Genomic DNA, 17,685 nt, shown 5'->3' on the forward strand with positions numbered 1-17,685 from the left:
CTCAGGCTTTAGCAGAGCTCAGTAGCACTGAGATTAATAACTGATCATCACATTGATTTAAATTATGTCAAAAACTGAAAAACAAAAATGATGAATGAGATGAAGAATGAGAGGTTTTGTTCTGACAGCAGTGATATACACATACACATATACAAGCGTAAATGACATTTGTCTGCAAATAATTGTGCATTAAAGTGTGCAGAAGTGCTCTCTACACGGTATGTTTACTTTCACTGGTTTTTCAATTGAAACAATTTGAACATGGGTGCCTAAATTTTTGCACCTATCTACTTGTATAATGGTATAATAATTAAGAGAAAGAAAAATGTAGTCTTTCCAGTTTTATTTATTTCAAAATCATCCTAATAAAACACCTGAGTAAACATTTAACAAAAGAAAGCCTGTACACAAGATAAAAACAGAAGCTATGCATTTAAAATGATTACACAACACTTACAATTCAAATTTGGAATGAACTCTGATGTGGAAGAACTTAATATGCAAAAACAACAGAACTGTGTATTTTTCTTCTTTTAACTGGTATAAAAAAATAAATGACTTAAGTTTCATTTACAGAAAAAAGGCAAACGACAAGTAAAGGAAGTTTTGAAAAAAAAAACAAAACAAAAACAGATGTAGAAAAGAATCAATTACAACAAAATCAAACAGTGCATTACAACAGACAGTTCCCCCCACATCATCAGAGCTCCAGTGAAAGAGGTCAAGCAATCTCCAACTCATCCATCTTCATCATCTTGCTAGGGGTTCCTGAACATGAGTCCTACAACCATATAAACAACAAAAATTACATCAGACACAAACAAAACATTTACTATAAACAGCAGTACCAGATAATTGTGAAAGTACCAGCTATAACACTGTACTTATTGTACAACCAAACAAAACTCAGTACAAAAGTACATTTAAAATGTGTCACTTTTCAAAAAGCAAACCTCTTTAAAAAAAGAACTGCATATTACAGCGATCAGGCATAACATTATGAGCACCTCCCTGTTTCTACGCTCATTGTCCATTTTATCAGCTCCACTTACTATATAGGTGCACTTTGTAGTTCTACAGTTACAGACTGTAGTCCATCTGTTTCTCTGATACTTTGTTGACCCCCTTTTACCCTGTTCTTCAGTGGTCAGGACCCCCATGGACCCTCACAGAGCAGGTACTATTTGGGTGGAGGATCATTCTCAGCGCTGCAGTAACACTGACGTGGTGGTGGTGCGTTAGTGTGTGTTGTGCTGGTACGAGTGGATCAGACACAGCAGTGCTGCTGGAGTTTTTAAACACTGTGTCCACTCACTGTCCACTCTATTAGACATTCCTACCTTGTCAGTCCACCTTGTAGATGTAAAGTCAGAGACGATAGCTCATCTGCTGCTGCACAGTTTGTGTTGGTCATCCTCTAGTCCTTCATCAGTGGTCACAGGACGCTGCCCACAGGACGCTGTTGGCTGGATATTTTTGGTTGGTGGACTATTCTCAGTCCAGCAGCGACACTGAGGTGTTTAAAAACTCCAGCAGCACTGCAGTGTCTGATCCACTCATGACACTCTGACACCACCATGTCAGTGTTACTGCAGTGCTGAGAATGATCCACCACCCAAATAGTACCTGCTCTGTGAGGGTCAATGGGGGTCCTGACCACTGAAGAACAGGGTAAAAGGGGGCTAACAAAGTATCAGAGAAACAGATGGACTACAGTCTGTAACTGTAGAACTACAAAGTGCACCTATATAGTAAGTGGAGCTGATAAAATGGACAGTGAGCGTAGAAACATGGAGGTGCTCATAATGTTATGCCTGATTGGGTCAAATTTCCTAGCATGCAAGGAAGTTACCTGAGGCAAAGATGATGAAGCACTACTGGATTTTGGATACTGTAGTTCAGTTTCAGGATCTACGGAGCACTCCATGTCAAAATCAAAATCAAAATCCTCTCTGAAGAAGGGAAACAGAAAAGAACTTCAGATTAACAGTGTAGCGATTTTTTTAAAACAATCTTGGCTCTTTCATAAAAGGTTTTAAAAGCCTAAATATCTGTGTCAAAAGTCTAGACAATTCTTGAAAAGAAAACGCACAATGTAGTTCACCAGTTAACTAGCTAGTTACAATAGCTTTAGTTAAAAGTTAGCTTTGCAAGGTCTATGCTGCCATGTGCTCATACAGGTTAATATTTTTAACTGCAACCTACGATGGAAGCGTATCGTTGACGCCTCAAGAACAGTCCATTTTAGCATCATGCATTTCTGACAAGTGCATTCAAGATGGGCTTTAATTACACACTGTATAAGAAAATCATTAAATTACTCAGGTATGTCTATACAAATACTGTTTTTCAACCTAAAAGCATTTGATGCCCAACGCTGCTGATAACAATTATGCATATGTTCCATATCCAATTTGAATGTAAACCACAATAGTACCCCCACACACAACCCCCACAGTAAAACATACACAGCTTGCAGGTCACTGCCTTCTTCAGCAGGTGGGTCCCATGCGTGAAGTTTGACTTTCCACAGTTTTATCTGCTGGTCCCAAGAGCGGCGGCTATACTTCTTAAATTTGTTGGGTGTTCTAGGATGGATTCCTGGCTGTCTCAGGTGCCTAGAATTATTAAAACAGATATTTTTAGTTTTCTCCCCATCACTTAAAGTCGGCATTGTAATTAGCTTCTTATAAAATATACAGAAACTGTATCTGTATATCATTGCTGTCATAACATAACCTCATATTGCTGGAATGGCACAGTTTAGAGAGGAGAGAGGGAAAAAAAAAATCCTCTTAACTTTATTAATTTTTAGACCACTTCTATTGGTGGTACATATCATAAAATGCTCACACAATATAATGAGCAAAAAAAACAAAACACTATAACTGTACAAGGTTTTGATATGACTGCAAAGATACACTAAAACTTAATTACAACACCACAGTGCAAATAACCATGCCAATCGCAATGTATTCCACTCACTTGGGCACTTCTTTAATGTATCTGTCATACGCAAGAGTGTTCTTGCCATAGTTGATCTGCTTTTGTCTCCTCATTAAGACAGTCTCGTCTGTCTCAATGTCACCAGGTGCTGGAGAGTCCCTGGAATCTCTGGAGTCTGAACTGCAGTCAGATGATAAAACAAAATTACTACCATATCACCAGGTTAACACTGTACAAACGAGTCAGAATCAGCAGCTGTAAGAACAAACCTTCCAGACGAGGTTTTCCTCTCTCTTTGAACAAACTCTCCAGCCAGTATCCTTCGCCTGTAACTGAAACATTAAGAAATTTTCCATTAGCAGCTCAAAGATATGTTGCACAGTTCTGATTAGCTATAAATTGACTAAACCTTATAATTCATAATTGGAACAAACCAAACAACCTTATTTTGAAGTCTTGCAGACATTTGTTAAAAAGTAAATATCAAAAGAGGCAACTGACCGCTGCATGTCACGTCGAACACTGGTGCGCATTTCATCGGCCTCCACCTCATCCCCCCAGTTTCTTATTCTTGACACTGGTCCTTCACTCTCTGGGGTTGTAAAACTAGACACAGGAAATAAAAACGCACACCATTACATTATTTAACCTGCTGCTGCTTTTTGTTTCATGCATCTCTTGGCACAGAGGTGGGACTTGGCACTTTTAAGAACCCAGAGTAATGTGGACAGTCAGAATCCTGCCTGAAATAGCCGTTCCAGAAGATTCCTGATTAGAAGAACAGACCCTTTTCATACGCCCCTATTTGACACAGCAGAAACTGTTGTATTAAGGAAAAGATTACAGCAGCGGAAGTGAATGCAAACAAAGTCCTCCTTCACAATGTCTCTAATGTAGAGGGCTAATTTTTATCTTTTTTTTTTATAAAGGTATTTACCAAATTTTTCTGCAAAAGGAGTCATTAAATTGGCAGAGAAGCTTTCATTTTCAGAGGACAGCAAGCTTGAAAGGGCTACAAGCTTTTCTTTCAGAATCACTTGCATTACTATGAAGGTAAGGTAAGGTAAGGTAAGGATCTCATGACATGCTATCCAAAGAAGTCAGCTTAAGGTCCAGTGTTCACTGAATACCCCCTCACACACACACTCCTCTTTTGATGCTCTACTTGCACTATCTGGAACACTTCTGCTAACACTGTGTTTACTCAAGTACTGTGTATATCCTACCTCTGTAACTGCTTTGCTCACGTATGTTATCTGACTGCGTAAACTCACAGATCACAGCATGTTAAATAATCTTTGCACCTTATTCCACTACCTCATGTCCAGAAATAAGTGCTGTGTCGGCGCTGCACTGTCCTGTCTGTTTACTGTGTCTAATGTCTGTTTTAATTATCATATTTATTGTCCTGTTTCTAGTTTAAAATTTTTGCACACTTATGTCGGCACGTTTGCACTTTGTACTGTCTATTTCGTTCCATGCTGCATCATGTTGTTCCTGGCGGAACATAATTTCACTCCACTGTGTACTTACAGATAGATGGAATGACAATAAAAAGCCTCTTGACTAGATTACAGTCAAAATGGTGCAGGTTGGAAGTAAAGCCAACATCATTATCTTTTGGCCATATTACATCACTTATCTTTAGATTTTTACATTTTTCTCTGTCTAACGTTAAAGTTGTTTTTGTACTGCGCCGAACGTCCACGTCAGTGTTCGTAGGTAGGCTACGTGACATGACAATATTTAATTTCTTCAGTGTTTGAGCAGTAATATCTCTAACATTAATGTTTACTGTGGCAAAGCGTCAAAACATACCAATCAACACAGCCACCACACAGAACACTGTGGCCGGACCACACAGTTCACTGGCTCATCTACCTAACATTAGCTAAGGTATTTCTCTTATACTTTTTCATGGAAACATAAGGCAAATACCTTCATAAGGCTGTAAAAATGTGCAAACCCTCTGCATTCTCACTCGTAAACACCACTGTTGCTGTAATATTTTCCCTCCGCTGCATCACATATGGAGGTGTGAAAAGGGTCCATTTCAGCTGACTCTCTTGACACAATAGCTTCATGTCTAACAGATTCACAAACATATAAACACAGAAAAGATAGATACTTCACCTCTCCGGCCTCTGTGACCTGGGCTCTCTTTTGTCAGTGCTATGCGTTGATTCAGCTTCTCTTTGAGGGCCCCTCACACTTCCATCAGCACCACGCTTCCTGCAGTGGGACCATCTTAAAGACCCTTTGTTCCTGACAGAATTACACAGAAAAGGTGTTAAAAAGCACAGTGGAACCGGGCAACAACACGAGATTAAGGTATTAGTGGGAATTAACTTATCATCATAGCGTAAGGTTATCTATGTTTCCAAATACGTTTATGATCACAAAATAGCGCCAAGACTGTCTTTCACTTCGCTAACATGTCGTTATGCCCTCGTTTGCAACTAGGCTTAAACCAAGAAAGCTCTAACAATCATTAAAATAAGAGTAATCTATTTCAGGTTAGGTGAAATCAGCTTGCTGCCCACTAACAGACAACGTTAGCATTTTACAGTTTGGGCGCCAAAGCGAAAAAACTTCAAGTTACTCCGCTCACATTACGAGTTTTTACTTACGGGTTACATTAAATATTATTTAGTTAATATTAATTTGCAATATAGGCGATCTGAATAAGGATATGTAAACACTATAAAAGACAACAACAAGACCTTTAAATGGACAAGGATGAATTATTCCTCAGCTCTTTTGTTTGAAGTTTCCCGATCCACCTTAAATAGTTAATGTTAAACGGTGCAACTGCTGCACCATTTAAGGTGGAACAGAAAAATTCGAACAGGAAAAAGCAAATACGTAATTCTTACTGCAGTTTCGTTTTAGTTGGGTGGTAATTTAGATGGCTAATTATTCTCGCAGTACGATTTAATATCTATACATTTATATAAATTTGTAGTTATAAATTCATCGAAAGGGAAGCTAACCGACACAACAAACAAGCTACTACATTTTATTTATATTTTTGTAGTATTTAACAGTGATACGCGGCAAGAAGCTCAGTGGACAGCCAGAACAATGAACACAAGCAGATGAGCCAACTTTAAACACCTGACAAAGGCTGGGTCTGAATTAAAACAGCTACGGTTCGTAGAATTTAAAACACGATATTTAACCCAGCTAACCGGGCCTTGAAGCAAAAATAGGAAATAAATACATTCAACTGAAAGGGAATCTGCAGATTAAGCTAACCAGCTGCCAAAACAGCGAAGAGTTACACGGCTAGGCGGATAATAAACCCGCGGTTTTGTGAAACTCGCGGGAGAAGCGTTAGCCGTGTTAGCTAGCACACAGAACGGCGCGCAACCAGAGGAAAACCCGCTGTGTTTATCGATATATTGGCCCAAATCGATCCCTCCGAGAAGCACAAGCACTTACCTGTTTTCGTCAACCTTACAGTCGTCGTCACGTCGGTGTTTGTGAGTATATGACATTATATGAGAGGTTTTAGTCACGGAGCTCCGGCGGAGAGACGAACAGCTGCTGCTCTCAGTTTTGATAAACCGCGCCACTGAGCCGCAGCGCAGCAAGACCAGCGGAGACAGCAGTGAACAAACCTGTCAAAATAAAAGTCCTATTCGAAACGTCATGTGACCTACTTTACTCTCAGAGACCAAAGGCTTTAAACAGATATATTATGAACAAAAACGTTTTTAAGATTCTAAAAGTTTTAAACATTTTGTTTGCTGTTATCCTCGCCGCGCCATCAATAAGAGTCCTTAGCAAAATGCTGGGGAATGACTAAAATTAGCAGGTAAATATTTCTTGAACACGCTACACTTTTTTACGACGGCGGTTTAGGGCCACTGTTAATAAAAATAAAAATAGTAGACTTCGTAGAAGTCGTAATATTTCGAGATTAAAGTCGTAAGGTATGATATTTCGAGAAAAAAGTCGTAGAATTACGACATTAAAGTGGCATTAATACTAGGAAAGGTCAATATTGTGGCCAAAGGCAAACTGAATGCAGCACCGCCTTGTGTTAAATGAGGGGCGGTGAGTTGGTGGAGTTTTACTTTCATATCGATTCACCCATAAAGAAACAGTCAGTCTCCCTGTCTCTCCTGCTCATCAGCACCAGCCTGTTATTAGTATAAGAACCGGCTGAAACAGCGGAGCAGGAAACTGTGTTTATCTGGAATAAAGAGCCAGACGGACTCGGAGGAAACTGTCTGTCTGTGTTGTTGAAGGAGAATCTCAGGCAGGGTCGTCTACACGGCTATCGGGGCTCCATCTCCCCCCATTCAAAGAGGGCATGAAGTTTCACAGACAGTGAGAATGATGATCAAAATGATCCACAGAGAGACAGGAGTGAGTGGAGCTCCAGCGCCAGTACAGCAACCGAGACCCCAACGCGTTATGGCAGCCCCCCTACAGTTAGCCCCGCAACAGTACAGCAGCCCACTTTATCCTCCAAATATTACGACTGTTTTTCTCGAAATAATACGACTTTTTTCTCGAAGTCCACTACTTTTATTTTTATTAACAGTGGTTCTAAAACGCCGTCGTACTTTTTATACGCTGCGGCCACCAAACGCACAATAAACATGCCACTGCTGTAAGTTAACAACACAGCAACAAACTTATATTGGCTTTAAATCGAATTTTAAATGTATGGGAGCACTTCAGACAGCTTTTACAGCTCTGCTTCTGAACACAGCTCTATAGTTTGAGTAACAGTAATGTGCAGATAGCCGCTGGATTAACTGTTCGGCGAAACGAAGCTACTGCATGCTGATGCCAACAGTGGCAGTTTTTGTTTTCCTATTGTTATTTAATGTAATCGAGCATGTACAGATGTAAATGTAGAACTCCAGTTATATACGGTAGAGTCAGGTTCTCTGTCAGTTGTACTAATAAACAAATAAGAAAAAAAAAATTAAAAGTACTCAAACTTGTATTTATCATATCTTTAAGGCTTTTTTGTTCTGTGGCTTTTATAACAAGAATCATGGTTTTTTTCAGATCACTACAGAAGAGTCTAAAATTAGGGACAGTGTTAACTGCTGTATTGCCCAATAAGTTTCAAAATTCCTTTTATTAAATTTTATGTCACATTTTAGAAGCAAGACTTGTATGTAATTTATAGGAATTAATTTGTGCAAGAACATAAAAATGAGCAAGGATATTTATTTCCTTCCAAAATTCCTTTAAGAAGATAGTCACAAAAAGCCAAGTGATAGTTTCTTATGATTTAATAGTTTAAAACTTATTAAACAGGGCATTCCAAACAAGAAATATGGAGTGTTTTAATTTCAACTTCTTTACTTTTCTTATGGAGCAGAAAATCTCTTATATCCAACCACATCATCTCTGTGGAATGAAAGGGAATTTTTTTCCATTTATAAACTGTTTTACAGCATGCATTCATTATTAAAGTACTAATATAAGTGACCTTTTCAATGACTGCTATTACTTTGGGCAATAGATAGCAGATGCTAAAGCAATGCATGTAAACACATTAAGAAAACATGGAAGGCCACTATAATATGGAATATGTAGGGTTGCATGTGTAAACACAATGTTTCAATTGCACTGTGTGTATGTATATACATATACACACATATATACATACACACACACACTTTTTATATAAATATATATATATAAATAACACACACACACACACACACACTATCCTACACACCAAAAAAAATGTACCTCCTATCTTAAGAATTGGCATGAAAGTATAAGTAATGATCAGTAGCTCAATAATACATTTGACACTGATTTAGTAATTAGCAGCATAATTAAGGCCATTTAATATTAATATACACATGCACACCACCGTTTTGAAACACTTCAAAACACACAGTGCACATTCAACTATCATGTAGTACTCAATTTGGTACCCAGTATAATGAACATCTGCAGGAACCAATTTACATGCAAAATGTAGTTTAAAGAAGTCACTTGAAGAAAAACAGCTGAAAGAATTAAACTTTAATATCTTGTTTCCAGTGTAGTTATCATGCATCTCACTGGGGGCATGACAGTTTCAGAAGCTGCGCTCTCCTTTAAACCCTGTAAATGCATTAACATGCAAACCAAGGCTCAAAAAGTAATTCAGCGCTTAAGTCATAAAAGTAAAATTAGTTTAGACAAAGTGTATCTAGACAGAAATGGTTCAATTTTAGGACTGTTCCATGGCCTTCCACAACTGCGTTATAGAATTACATTTAAAAATCAAAGATAAACTAAAAGTTGGACATCCATTAAATCTTCAGCTTGGACAAAGTATGGTTCTCAAACCTCCTGCAAAATAGGGAAAGCGAAAAAAGTTAATTTCTTCATACTGGCAAAAATCAGACAAAATACAGTTAACAAGAATGTAGCAGGTCTTCTAGTCAGATTTTTGTAGATTGTGTCAACTAAAACCTGTGCCAGCCCTGCATATGCTCTCCCAAGGTAAAAAGGCATCACAACAAAACAGTTTGCCATGATGGTATCAACTTGGGGATGATAACCAAAACAAACAGTTACCCAATTATCATTTTTCAGCTCCAGGCAGCTTGTCCAGCTTCAACAGCATCCTTCCTGGGGAGAAAATCAAGGCAGGAGTTAGAGAAATCCAGATATTTAGCATGTTTGAGGAAAGTATGAAATATGCTCAGTAGTAACGTTTCTTCACTTCACAGTAAGAATGTTGTGTTGATTTAGGTTCATCACAGCAATCATTTAAAACAACTGGGGGTCTCGATTCAGTCAAGTGCTCTTACCATAGTAAACGGAAAAAAGCCAGGAACGCATTTGGCCTCCTGTAACAAAAAAGGTATCTAGTTAAGAAGGTCATACTCAAAAGCAGTCAAGTGTGAGTTGGAGGGTCTGTACTCGGGGGATGAAGGTTAATCATACTTGTCAGAATGATTATATCAGTCAGTAGCGCACAGTCAGATTAGATAGGACTGAAAGTCAGTAACTGCACATACCATTCAACTCAGCGGATCATGGCTGTAGTTCTTGAAGGAGCCAGCATCACCTAGAACAGAGAACACTAGCTTAAGACCAACCTCCAACTCCTTAGGAAACATCTTGGATCATTTTAAGTATGTTTACCCACAGACTAGGGCCGCCCCCACTGGTGAGGGAACAGCCCACTCTCAGAGGGGCAAGGCTCTGCCACAGCTAAGCATCGAGAAATTACTAAAACAGTAACTCCTGAACTAAGCACAATCGGCAGTGCCTTTCTTTTCCAGCAGAGTAACACTAGCTCAGGCACGGTACAGGCCTGCACAGCTGACTGCCGCTGGAGCTGTTCACATTCAGATCGGTGAAAAGTCGCTTACCAGCGCTATGGATGCCAAGTGAAGAGATCCACATCAAGAACTCAGCTTGGGTAGAATGCAACAGCACCATCTGTAAAAGCAAGGAGAAATTCATATTTCAGAGTCTCAGATAAGAGAATAGACAAGCATAAATTTCATAATGCAGATCAGTGTGGCTGCAAAATCTTAAAAGCTATAAGGTAACAAGGATTTATAGGGGAATAATCAGATGATGCAATAAAAAAATCTGATGTTTAGATTTGAAACATACACATTTGTTGTGAGTCAAGTAAGCAGAACAGGCACTGCTGGGCTACTATGTAAATATATACCATATTAATTTCAGTGCATTTGTATCCCTACATAACTAAGGGTTATATTTCCTTTGTAACGTTGATCCTGGTTGACAATTTCTACATTTTTAGACTTTGAAATACATTTTTATATATGAAAAATCAGATATGAGCATCTAATGTTAGACATAGGTATCTACTTTAATACTGCAGCATCCATCACCTTCACAATAAGAGTCCTTATCAGAATAACCCATAAATAAATGCTGAAGAACCAATAACCCAAACTAACATGTCAAACATTTCTTGAATATGCTACAATATTTTATGCCCTCAACAAAAGGGAAATGCTCATTCAAACAGGACATTAAACCTCTACTTTACCTCAAAAGGCTATAATTAAATATTTATGCAACTCAAGATATACATGTAATTTCTGGCGTTCTTTCGTCATCAGTGGTCAGAATATTCTGAATATCTTAACCTCTTCAACTCCTTGAGACCACCGGTGGATCCAAAACGCACTTCGTCATATTCTTCATAACTTTCATATTTCATAAGCTACATTCTAAAGGTGGGGGTCGTATGAGAGCTGTAACTGTCTTCTTTCCAGTCAAATAGATGGGTGATGTAATTTTAAACCCTTATAATAAAAGAAGCTGAACTCACAATTCGAAAGTCGACCCATTTTTCCACAAATCTGGGCTATAAACTATAAACAGATGGCGTCTCGTCAGTGATCTGCTCTGTAAAAATTATTTTTTATAAAAACAATACAAAGAGCGTCTAAGATTTTTGGCTTTCAGCAGTAAATTGTAAGCATATAGCAATGTGTGATCATAAAACACATTCTGTTAATTTGACAGTAGCTTTTACAAAAAATAAATGAATACATTTACATTCATTTCATACAGTTACCGAATAATTTACCTTACGATTTGGTCATGTAAATTCAGATAGAAAAAACAAAACATACCACGGAGAGTGACTCTTCAACCCGGTCTTTAGCCATGCACTTATAATTTTACACCCAGTTTTACAGAGAAACGTCACTCATACGCTCCAGTTTTTTGGCAAAGCAACCTATTAAAAATAAAGGCCTGTAACGCTAACTACATAGACAAAGCCTAACCGAGTCCAGCTAAAATAAACACCACTACGCAAACTTTAAACGCAGGATTTAACTAAAACACGCGGTTAAAAACTTAAGGACGCTTTATAGGTTGAACAGTAATCGTACGGACTTTATTTCAGCCTCGGTGTCGAGGCCACGTGGTGCTGCTACAACGCTGATTCAGGCGCTGCTGTTGCGGCCTGTGTGCTGAGGTCGTGACCGAGCGCAAATAAACACAAACCCACCTCAGTTCTGTTCAAGTTAGACCCGTCTTCGTGCCTCTGAAACGAAGCTTGAGCTGCCCTAATGCAGCGCTGCAACTCAGTCTCGCCATGCCGCAGTGAGAGGAAGAGGAAACTTCCGCAGCGTATTTAAGCCCTCGCAGCACCGAAGGAGCGCGAGGAATCTTGGGATACCTCCCGCCTTCTGAAACTTTGCGCCCTACACCCGACACCCTACACCCTGCTCCCTACATCCTACTCCCTGCTCCCTACATCCTACTCCCTACTCCCCACACCCTGCTTCCTGCACCCTACACCCTGCTCCCTACTTCCTACTCCCTACTCCCCACACCCTACTCCCTACACCCTGCTCCCTACCAGAGAACTTGTAGAGAGGAGAATTACACTCTGCAATGTCTTCCGAGTTTCTCAAACGCTAGAGGGCGCTCCCGAGCGAGTCCAAAATGAGTGGGTTAGATGGAGCGTTTGAACAAAATCATAGTTTACAAATGCTGAAACATTTTTAATTTTAAAGAATACATTTATTTCCTGAACAGAGCAGCTTAAAACATTTTAACACTGCTGTTTTATTTTTAAGAGCTTTTAAACTCGAGTTATGGGAGTTTAAAACAGCACCTCATGTACGTCCATGACGTCAGTGAGCGCGAACAGCCAATGAGCTGCTCCGCTCGCCAACCAATCAGCACTCAGTGGCAGTAATGCCCGCCTCCTGCTGCCCAAAACCCGTTTGCTGTAGAAAAAAGGAAACATACAGGTGAGTTTTCTTTGCTTTTTTAGTGAAATACGTCCTTCTACTTTCTAAAATTAAAGGAAAATTCTGTATACATGATTAGAAACTATTTTAACTTTTCATTTTCAGCCGTTGAGCGCCGTTTACTCCCCCCGCCCCCGTTATATCAACAACAGGACTGCAAAACAGCAGAGGGCGCCCGTGAGCGAGTCATCAATGAATGGGAGTGAATGGAGCTCAACGGCTAAAAACGAAAAGTTAAAATAGTTTCTAATCACTGAACTAGAACTTTCCTTTAATTTTAGAAAGTAGAAGGACGTATTTCACTAAAAAAGCAAAGAAAACTCACCTGTATGTTTCCTTTTTTCTACAGCAAACGGGTTTTGGGCAGCAGGACGCTAACTTTACCCGCTAGTGAGTGCTGATTGGTTGGCGAGCGGAGCAGCTCATTGGCTGTTCACGCTGACTGACGTCATGAACGTACATGAGACGCCGTTTTAAACTCTTATAACTCGAGTTTAAAAGCTCTTAAAAATATAACAGCGGTGTTAAAATGTTTTATGTTATTCAGTGGTCAGGAAATAAATGTATAAACATTAGAAATGTTTCAGCATTTATAATCTATGATTTTGCTCAGATGCTGCATATCAACCCATTAAAACCTTCTCTACGAGTTCTCTGACCACACCTAAAAACTGTTGCGTCGCATTTTGCTCGTCCAACAATAAAAAACAACAGATTACGTTTGTCTTTACTGCCCCAATGAGCGAATAGTAAACTGTGGGACCTGGCCAGTCAGTACTTGTACATTTGTGGCAAACATTTAATCACAGCTGAGTTAATAATGAGAATGGGAAGTGGCCAGGCCCCTCATAACCCAGCTCTGAAAGTACTTGGATACTTACATATCCACCAAGTGGTCATTCTACAAAAGTGCACAATCTGCTTCCCCAAACTTTTACATTTTATTACAGATCATCTGGCCTGTTATTTAGGCTGAACACATGGTTGATGGTAAGAAGGTTTAGCTGTGCAGCTTAAGTGCCCACATGTTCATGAACTCTCTATATATTATTACTGTGCATGGAATTATAATATAATTAATACTGCATCAGTTTTAATAAAAGTGACATGGTTAAGGTGTAGCTTGACAACTTTATCCACGATGAGAAAAAAATGGACAACATAAATAGGCTGTGTCCAAAACCGCTAATACTAAATAATATGTCAAAATATACACCCATCAGCCTTAACATTAAAACCATCTCTATTATTGTCCATTTTATCAGCTCCACTTACTGTATAGGTGCATTTGTAGTTCTACAGTTACTGACTGTAGTCCATCTGTTTCTCTGCATACTTTGTTAGCCTGTTCTTTAATGGTCAGGACCCCCACATGACCACCACAGAGCAGTGACACCGATGTGGTGGTGGTGTGTTAGTGTGTGTTGTGCTGGTACGAGTGGATCAGACACGGCAGTGCTGCTGGAGTTTTTAAACACTGTGTCCACTCACTGTCCACTCTGTTAGACACTCCTACCTTGTCAGTCCACCATGTAGATGTAAAGTCAGAGACGATAGCTCATCTGCTGCTGCACAGTTTGTGTTGGTCATCCTCTAGTCCTTCATCAGTGGTCACAGGACGCTGCCCACAGGACGCTGTTGGCTGGATATTTTTGGTTGGTGGACTATTCTCAGTCCAGCAGCGACACTGAGGTGTTTAAAAACTCCAGCAGCACTGCTGTGTCTGATCCACTCAGACCAGCACAACACACACTAACACACCACCACCACATCACTGTTACTGCAGTGCTGAGAATGATCCACCACCCAAATAATCTGCTGCTCAGTGGTAATCTGCTGTGGTGGTCCTGACCATTAAAGAACAGCGTAAAAGGGGGTTACAAAGTATGTTCAGCAACATATGGATGACAGTCTGTAACTGTAGATCTACAAAGTGCACCTATATAGTAAGTAAAGCTGATAAAATGGACAATGAGTGTAGAAACAAGGAGGTGTTTTTATGATGTTGCGGCTGATCGGTGTAGTTTGTGTACGGTCTGTGCTTTTGAATGCAGCGTAGCTTATTTTATATTTCACAGTTTTCTTTAAAGAGCCTTCATCAAAAAAAGTTCTTGTTTTAAATGAGTGACGCTACTACAGTGTTACGATTGGTATGTTGGTGAAATAGTGAAAACAGTTAGTACAATTAAAACTGCGAAGCCTAGCATAAGCCTGTATTTTACTAATCATAGGGAATGTTAAACGAAACATTTAAAGTCTTTTCTCTTAGATTACCTAATAGTAATAAGCATTAATGAGCGCTCTGTGTTCAATGGATCCCATCAGTGTTTTTTCCCCTAGTCTTACACTAGGTGTCACTGTCTACCTTTGTAGGTTAATGACTAAATCGATATCCCCAGCATGACCACATCTGCGTGAAATACAGCTGCAAATTCATTCATTCATTCTAAAGTTTTATATCTCTTTGATTTGAACAGGTCAGTTTAGTGTTAAGGATTTTAAATGGCCCATATCCTAAATTTATCTGTTTTTATTTTTTGACATCAACGTCCATTTACAGTGTTTGTGTGTTTTTATGTGCCATATGTGTCATAATTCACCTTTACATGACTATTTTCCAGCTTTACATTTAAATAGGCTGCTTTTGTTACTGTCACTTTAAATCTGATATATGTAGAAGAGCTCTGTTCTAATTGGGTGTCCTGTATTGTGCCTCGTTCAACAAGCAGTCAGAGCTGAAACACTCCTTCTATCTTCAGTGCTGCCGTCTGGCAGAAGGTACCAGATGCCCTATTTGCCTATCTGGAACTTTGCTGCTAATACAGTGTTTACACTTTGTTCACTCTAGTACTGTGTATATCCTCAGGAACTGCTGTGCTCATGTATGTGATAATCTGACTGCGTTTACTCACAGATCACAGCATGTTAAATAATCTTTGCACCTTATTCCACTACCTCAAGCTCAGAAATGAGTGCTGTGTTGGCGCTGCACTGTCCTGTCTGTTTACTGTGTCTAATGTCTGTTTTATTTATTTTTGGTATTGTTTGTAGTATAATTTTTAATTTTTTTGCACACTTATGTCTGCACGTTTGCACTTTGTACTGTCTATTTTGTTCCATGTTCCTTGGAGGAACGTAATTTCACTCCACTGTGTACTTGTACATAGATGGAAATGACAATAAAAGCTTCTTGACTTGACTTGAGTGTGAATGGCTGGGGCTAAACTGGTATAGTTAGAATATGTAGCCAGATGTATGTAAATGTGCTGGTTTTCATGGCGTCACAAAAACAATGGGCCTCATTCACCAACCGTTTTTAAGAAGAAATTTCTTCTTAAACCCACTTACACAGTTTTCAAGAAGAGTCTGACTCACCAATGTTCTCTTATGTGGGATTTGTTCTTAGGTAAGAACAGAGTCTACACACACTCAAGAGCACAAAGTTGAGAACAGTTCTGTGCTTTAAGAACACGTCATGAATCTGACGTAGACTTTTTCTTAGGACCTTTCTCAAGAACTAACTAAAAAAAACAGGAGGATATTGATGAACGAGGCCAATTAAATTTAAATCAGGATGTTTTGCAGCTTAATTTCAATAAATGGACTGGGGAGTGCATAGGGAAACTTTAGCAATGTTTACATACTACATTAAACTCTTTCATTTAGGTAAAAAAAAAAAGAAAATTTGTTTTTCCACAATAGTTTGGCCTGTCAGGCTGAATGTTACCATGATTGACACCTTGTTAGGATCACATGGCGTATAAAGAAACATGCAAACAAGTCTAACAAGTGTAAAAGTAATTTTCCCTGGCAGCTGACCATGGGATATCGCCACGCAACATCTACCATTTATCAATACTCGTTTACAGAGGTGTCACCAGTCCAACCACAAAGGGCTGGTGCGGCTGCAGGATTTCATTCTAAGCGAGCAGGATCACACGTCTTGTTTTGCTTTGTTTTTTTAAAGCTGAGACCTGATGAAACAAGCGGAATCAAGCATGCTTTGGCTTGACTGGAACTAAATTCTGCCTCCACACTGGCCATTTGTGGATAAGATTGCTGACACCTGGTTTAGAGGGTCAATGATCTTCTATCACAGACATTATAAATTTGTCTTTAATGATCTTCCCTCTGGTTGCATTGCCCTTGTGTGAGTTTAACCACAGTGAATGTTTTCAGTTCCCCCCCCTGAGAAAGCCAGAGCTACACGTTACCTTCTGACCTCTAGTACAAATCAGTGCTCGGTTACCTACTGTTAACCTTGCTGTGCTGCTTTGCATAAGAACATGTGGGAGGTGTTGTTATAGGAGTAGTCAACCTGTCGTGTCTTCACTCGCTGAGTCCGTAGTTATTTATATAACAGAAATTTGCCCTGAGCAGGCCTCAAATTAAACCTCGCTCTCTAGGATTGTTTGTTCTCTAGGATGAACAACTTTTACTGTTTTGACAACACTGAACCCTTAATGATGAGACCTGGAGGAACAGTCCTCTATTAGTCATGCCCGTATACGTTCAAAACAGTATGGTTTGCTTTCCCAGAGCATCAATAGACACGATTCACTTTCTGTCAGACCGTTCAAACCCAGAGACGACGCACTGACTGACGACCGCGCTTTTCGGACACAAAGAGGCACCAGGTTTTATTGCCTTTCCCAAGAGATCTGGCGTCACTCTGCCCTATAAAAGGAACTTTCCCACTGAGACGCCTGGACAAACGCTTCACCCCTTATTCTGCTGGGGGAGAATTCTCCAGAGTGGCCCGAGCATCTCCATGGCAACATTTACAAGTCGGGGGTAACGGTGGTGGTCACCCTACAGAGGTGGAAGTGGGGGAGATCTTGAGTGGAGCCGAAGGGCGAGGCTCAAAGGGTTGTTCAAGAGGATGACCTTAGGAGAGGAGGTCTCGGGGCCTTGAAAATAAGCCAGTGCATATGACCCAAGTTAAAGATGACATTATTTGAATGCTTCACTTCAGTTGACCAACATCGACTGCACCTTGTGGAAA

At 39.6% G+C, this 17,685-nt stretch overlaps 1 protein-coding gene, 1 long non-coding RNA gene and 2 other non-coding genes across 4 annotated transcripts; all 4 read right to left on the minus strand.

The window, feature by feature from the left end:
* Nucleotides 1–328: 328 nt before the first annotated feature.
* LOC118806485 (stem-loop binding protein) lies at nt 329–6,523 on the minus strand. The gene is made up of 8 exons (XM_036567916.1): nt 6,391–6,523; nt 5,080–5,211; nt 3,448–3,552; nt 3,216–3,278; nt 2,986–3,126; nt 2,469–2,618; nt 1,853–1,952; nt 329–781 (listed from the first exon to the last, which is right to left on the minus strand). The coding sequence occupies exons 1-8, from the start codon at nt 6,444–6,446 to the stop codon at nt 722–724; spliced, it is 807 nt and encodes a 268-aa protein (XP_036423809.1). The 5' UTR covers nt 6,447–6,523; the 3' UTR covers nt 329–721.
* A 2,417-nt stretch (nt 6,524–8,940) lies between these two features.
* LOC118807332 lies at nt 8,941–12,083 on the minus strand. Its single transcript, XR_005007193.1, has 6 exons — nt 11,930–12,083; nt 10,299–10,368; nt 9,942–9,991; nt 9,732–9,770; nt 9,496–9,549; nt 8,941–9,267 (listed from the first exon to the last, which is right to left on the minus strand). It is a non-coding gene; the product is annotated as an uncharacterized LOC118807332 (long non-coding RNA).
* LOC118807398 lies at nt 9,618–9,686 on the minus strand. The gene has a single exon (XR_005007211.1). It is a non-coding gene; the product is annotated as a small nucleolar RNA SNORD63 (small nucleolar RNA).
* Nucleotides 10,060–10,263, minus strand: LOC118807397. Its single transcript, XR_005007210.1, has one exon. It is a non-coding gene; the product is annotated as a small nucleolar RNA SNORA74 (small nucleolar RNA).
* Nucleotides 12,084–17,685: the final 5,602 nt, after the last annotated feature.

The sequence above is a fragment of the Colossoma macropomum genome, unplaced genomic scaffold (assembly GCF_904425465.1).
Source record: "Colossoma macropomum unplaced genomic scaffold, Colossoma_macropomum, whole genome shotgun sequence".
In the NCBI taxonomy this organism is placed as follows: domain Eukaryota; kingdom Metazoa; phylum Chordata; class Actinopteri; order Characiformes; family Serrasalmidae; genus Colossoma; species Colossoma macropomum.

Excerpts from the sequence above, each read along its gene's own strand:
- LOC118806485 (XM_036567916.1), bottom strand. The coding sequence starts at position 6,446 with ATGTCATATACTCACAAACACCGACGTGACGACGACTGTAAGGTTGAC. Across the intron at positions 3,279-3,447 it reads GTTCGACGTGACATGCAGCG|TTACAGGCGAAGGATACTGG; the intron begins GTCAGTTGCCTC and ends TTAATGTTTCAG. Across the intron at positions 782-1,852 it reads CTTCATCATCTTTGCCTCAG|GACTCATGTTCAGGAACCCC; the intron begins GTAACTTCCTTG and ends ATATGGTTGTAG.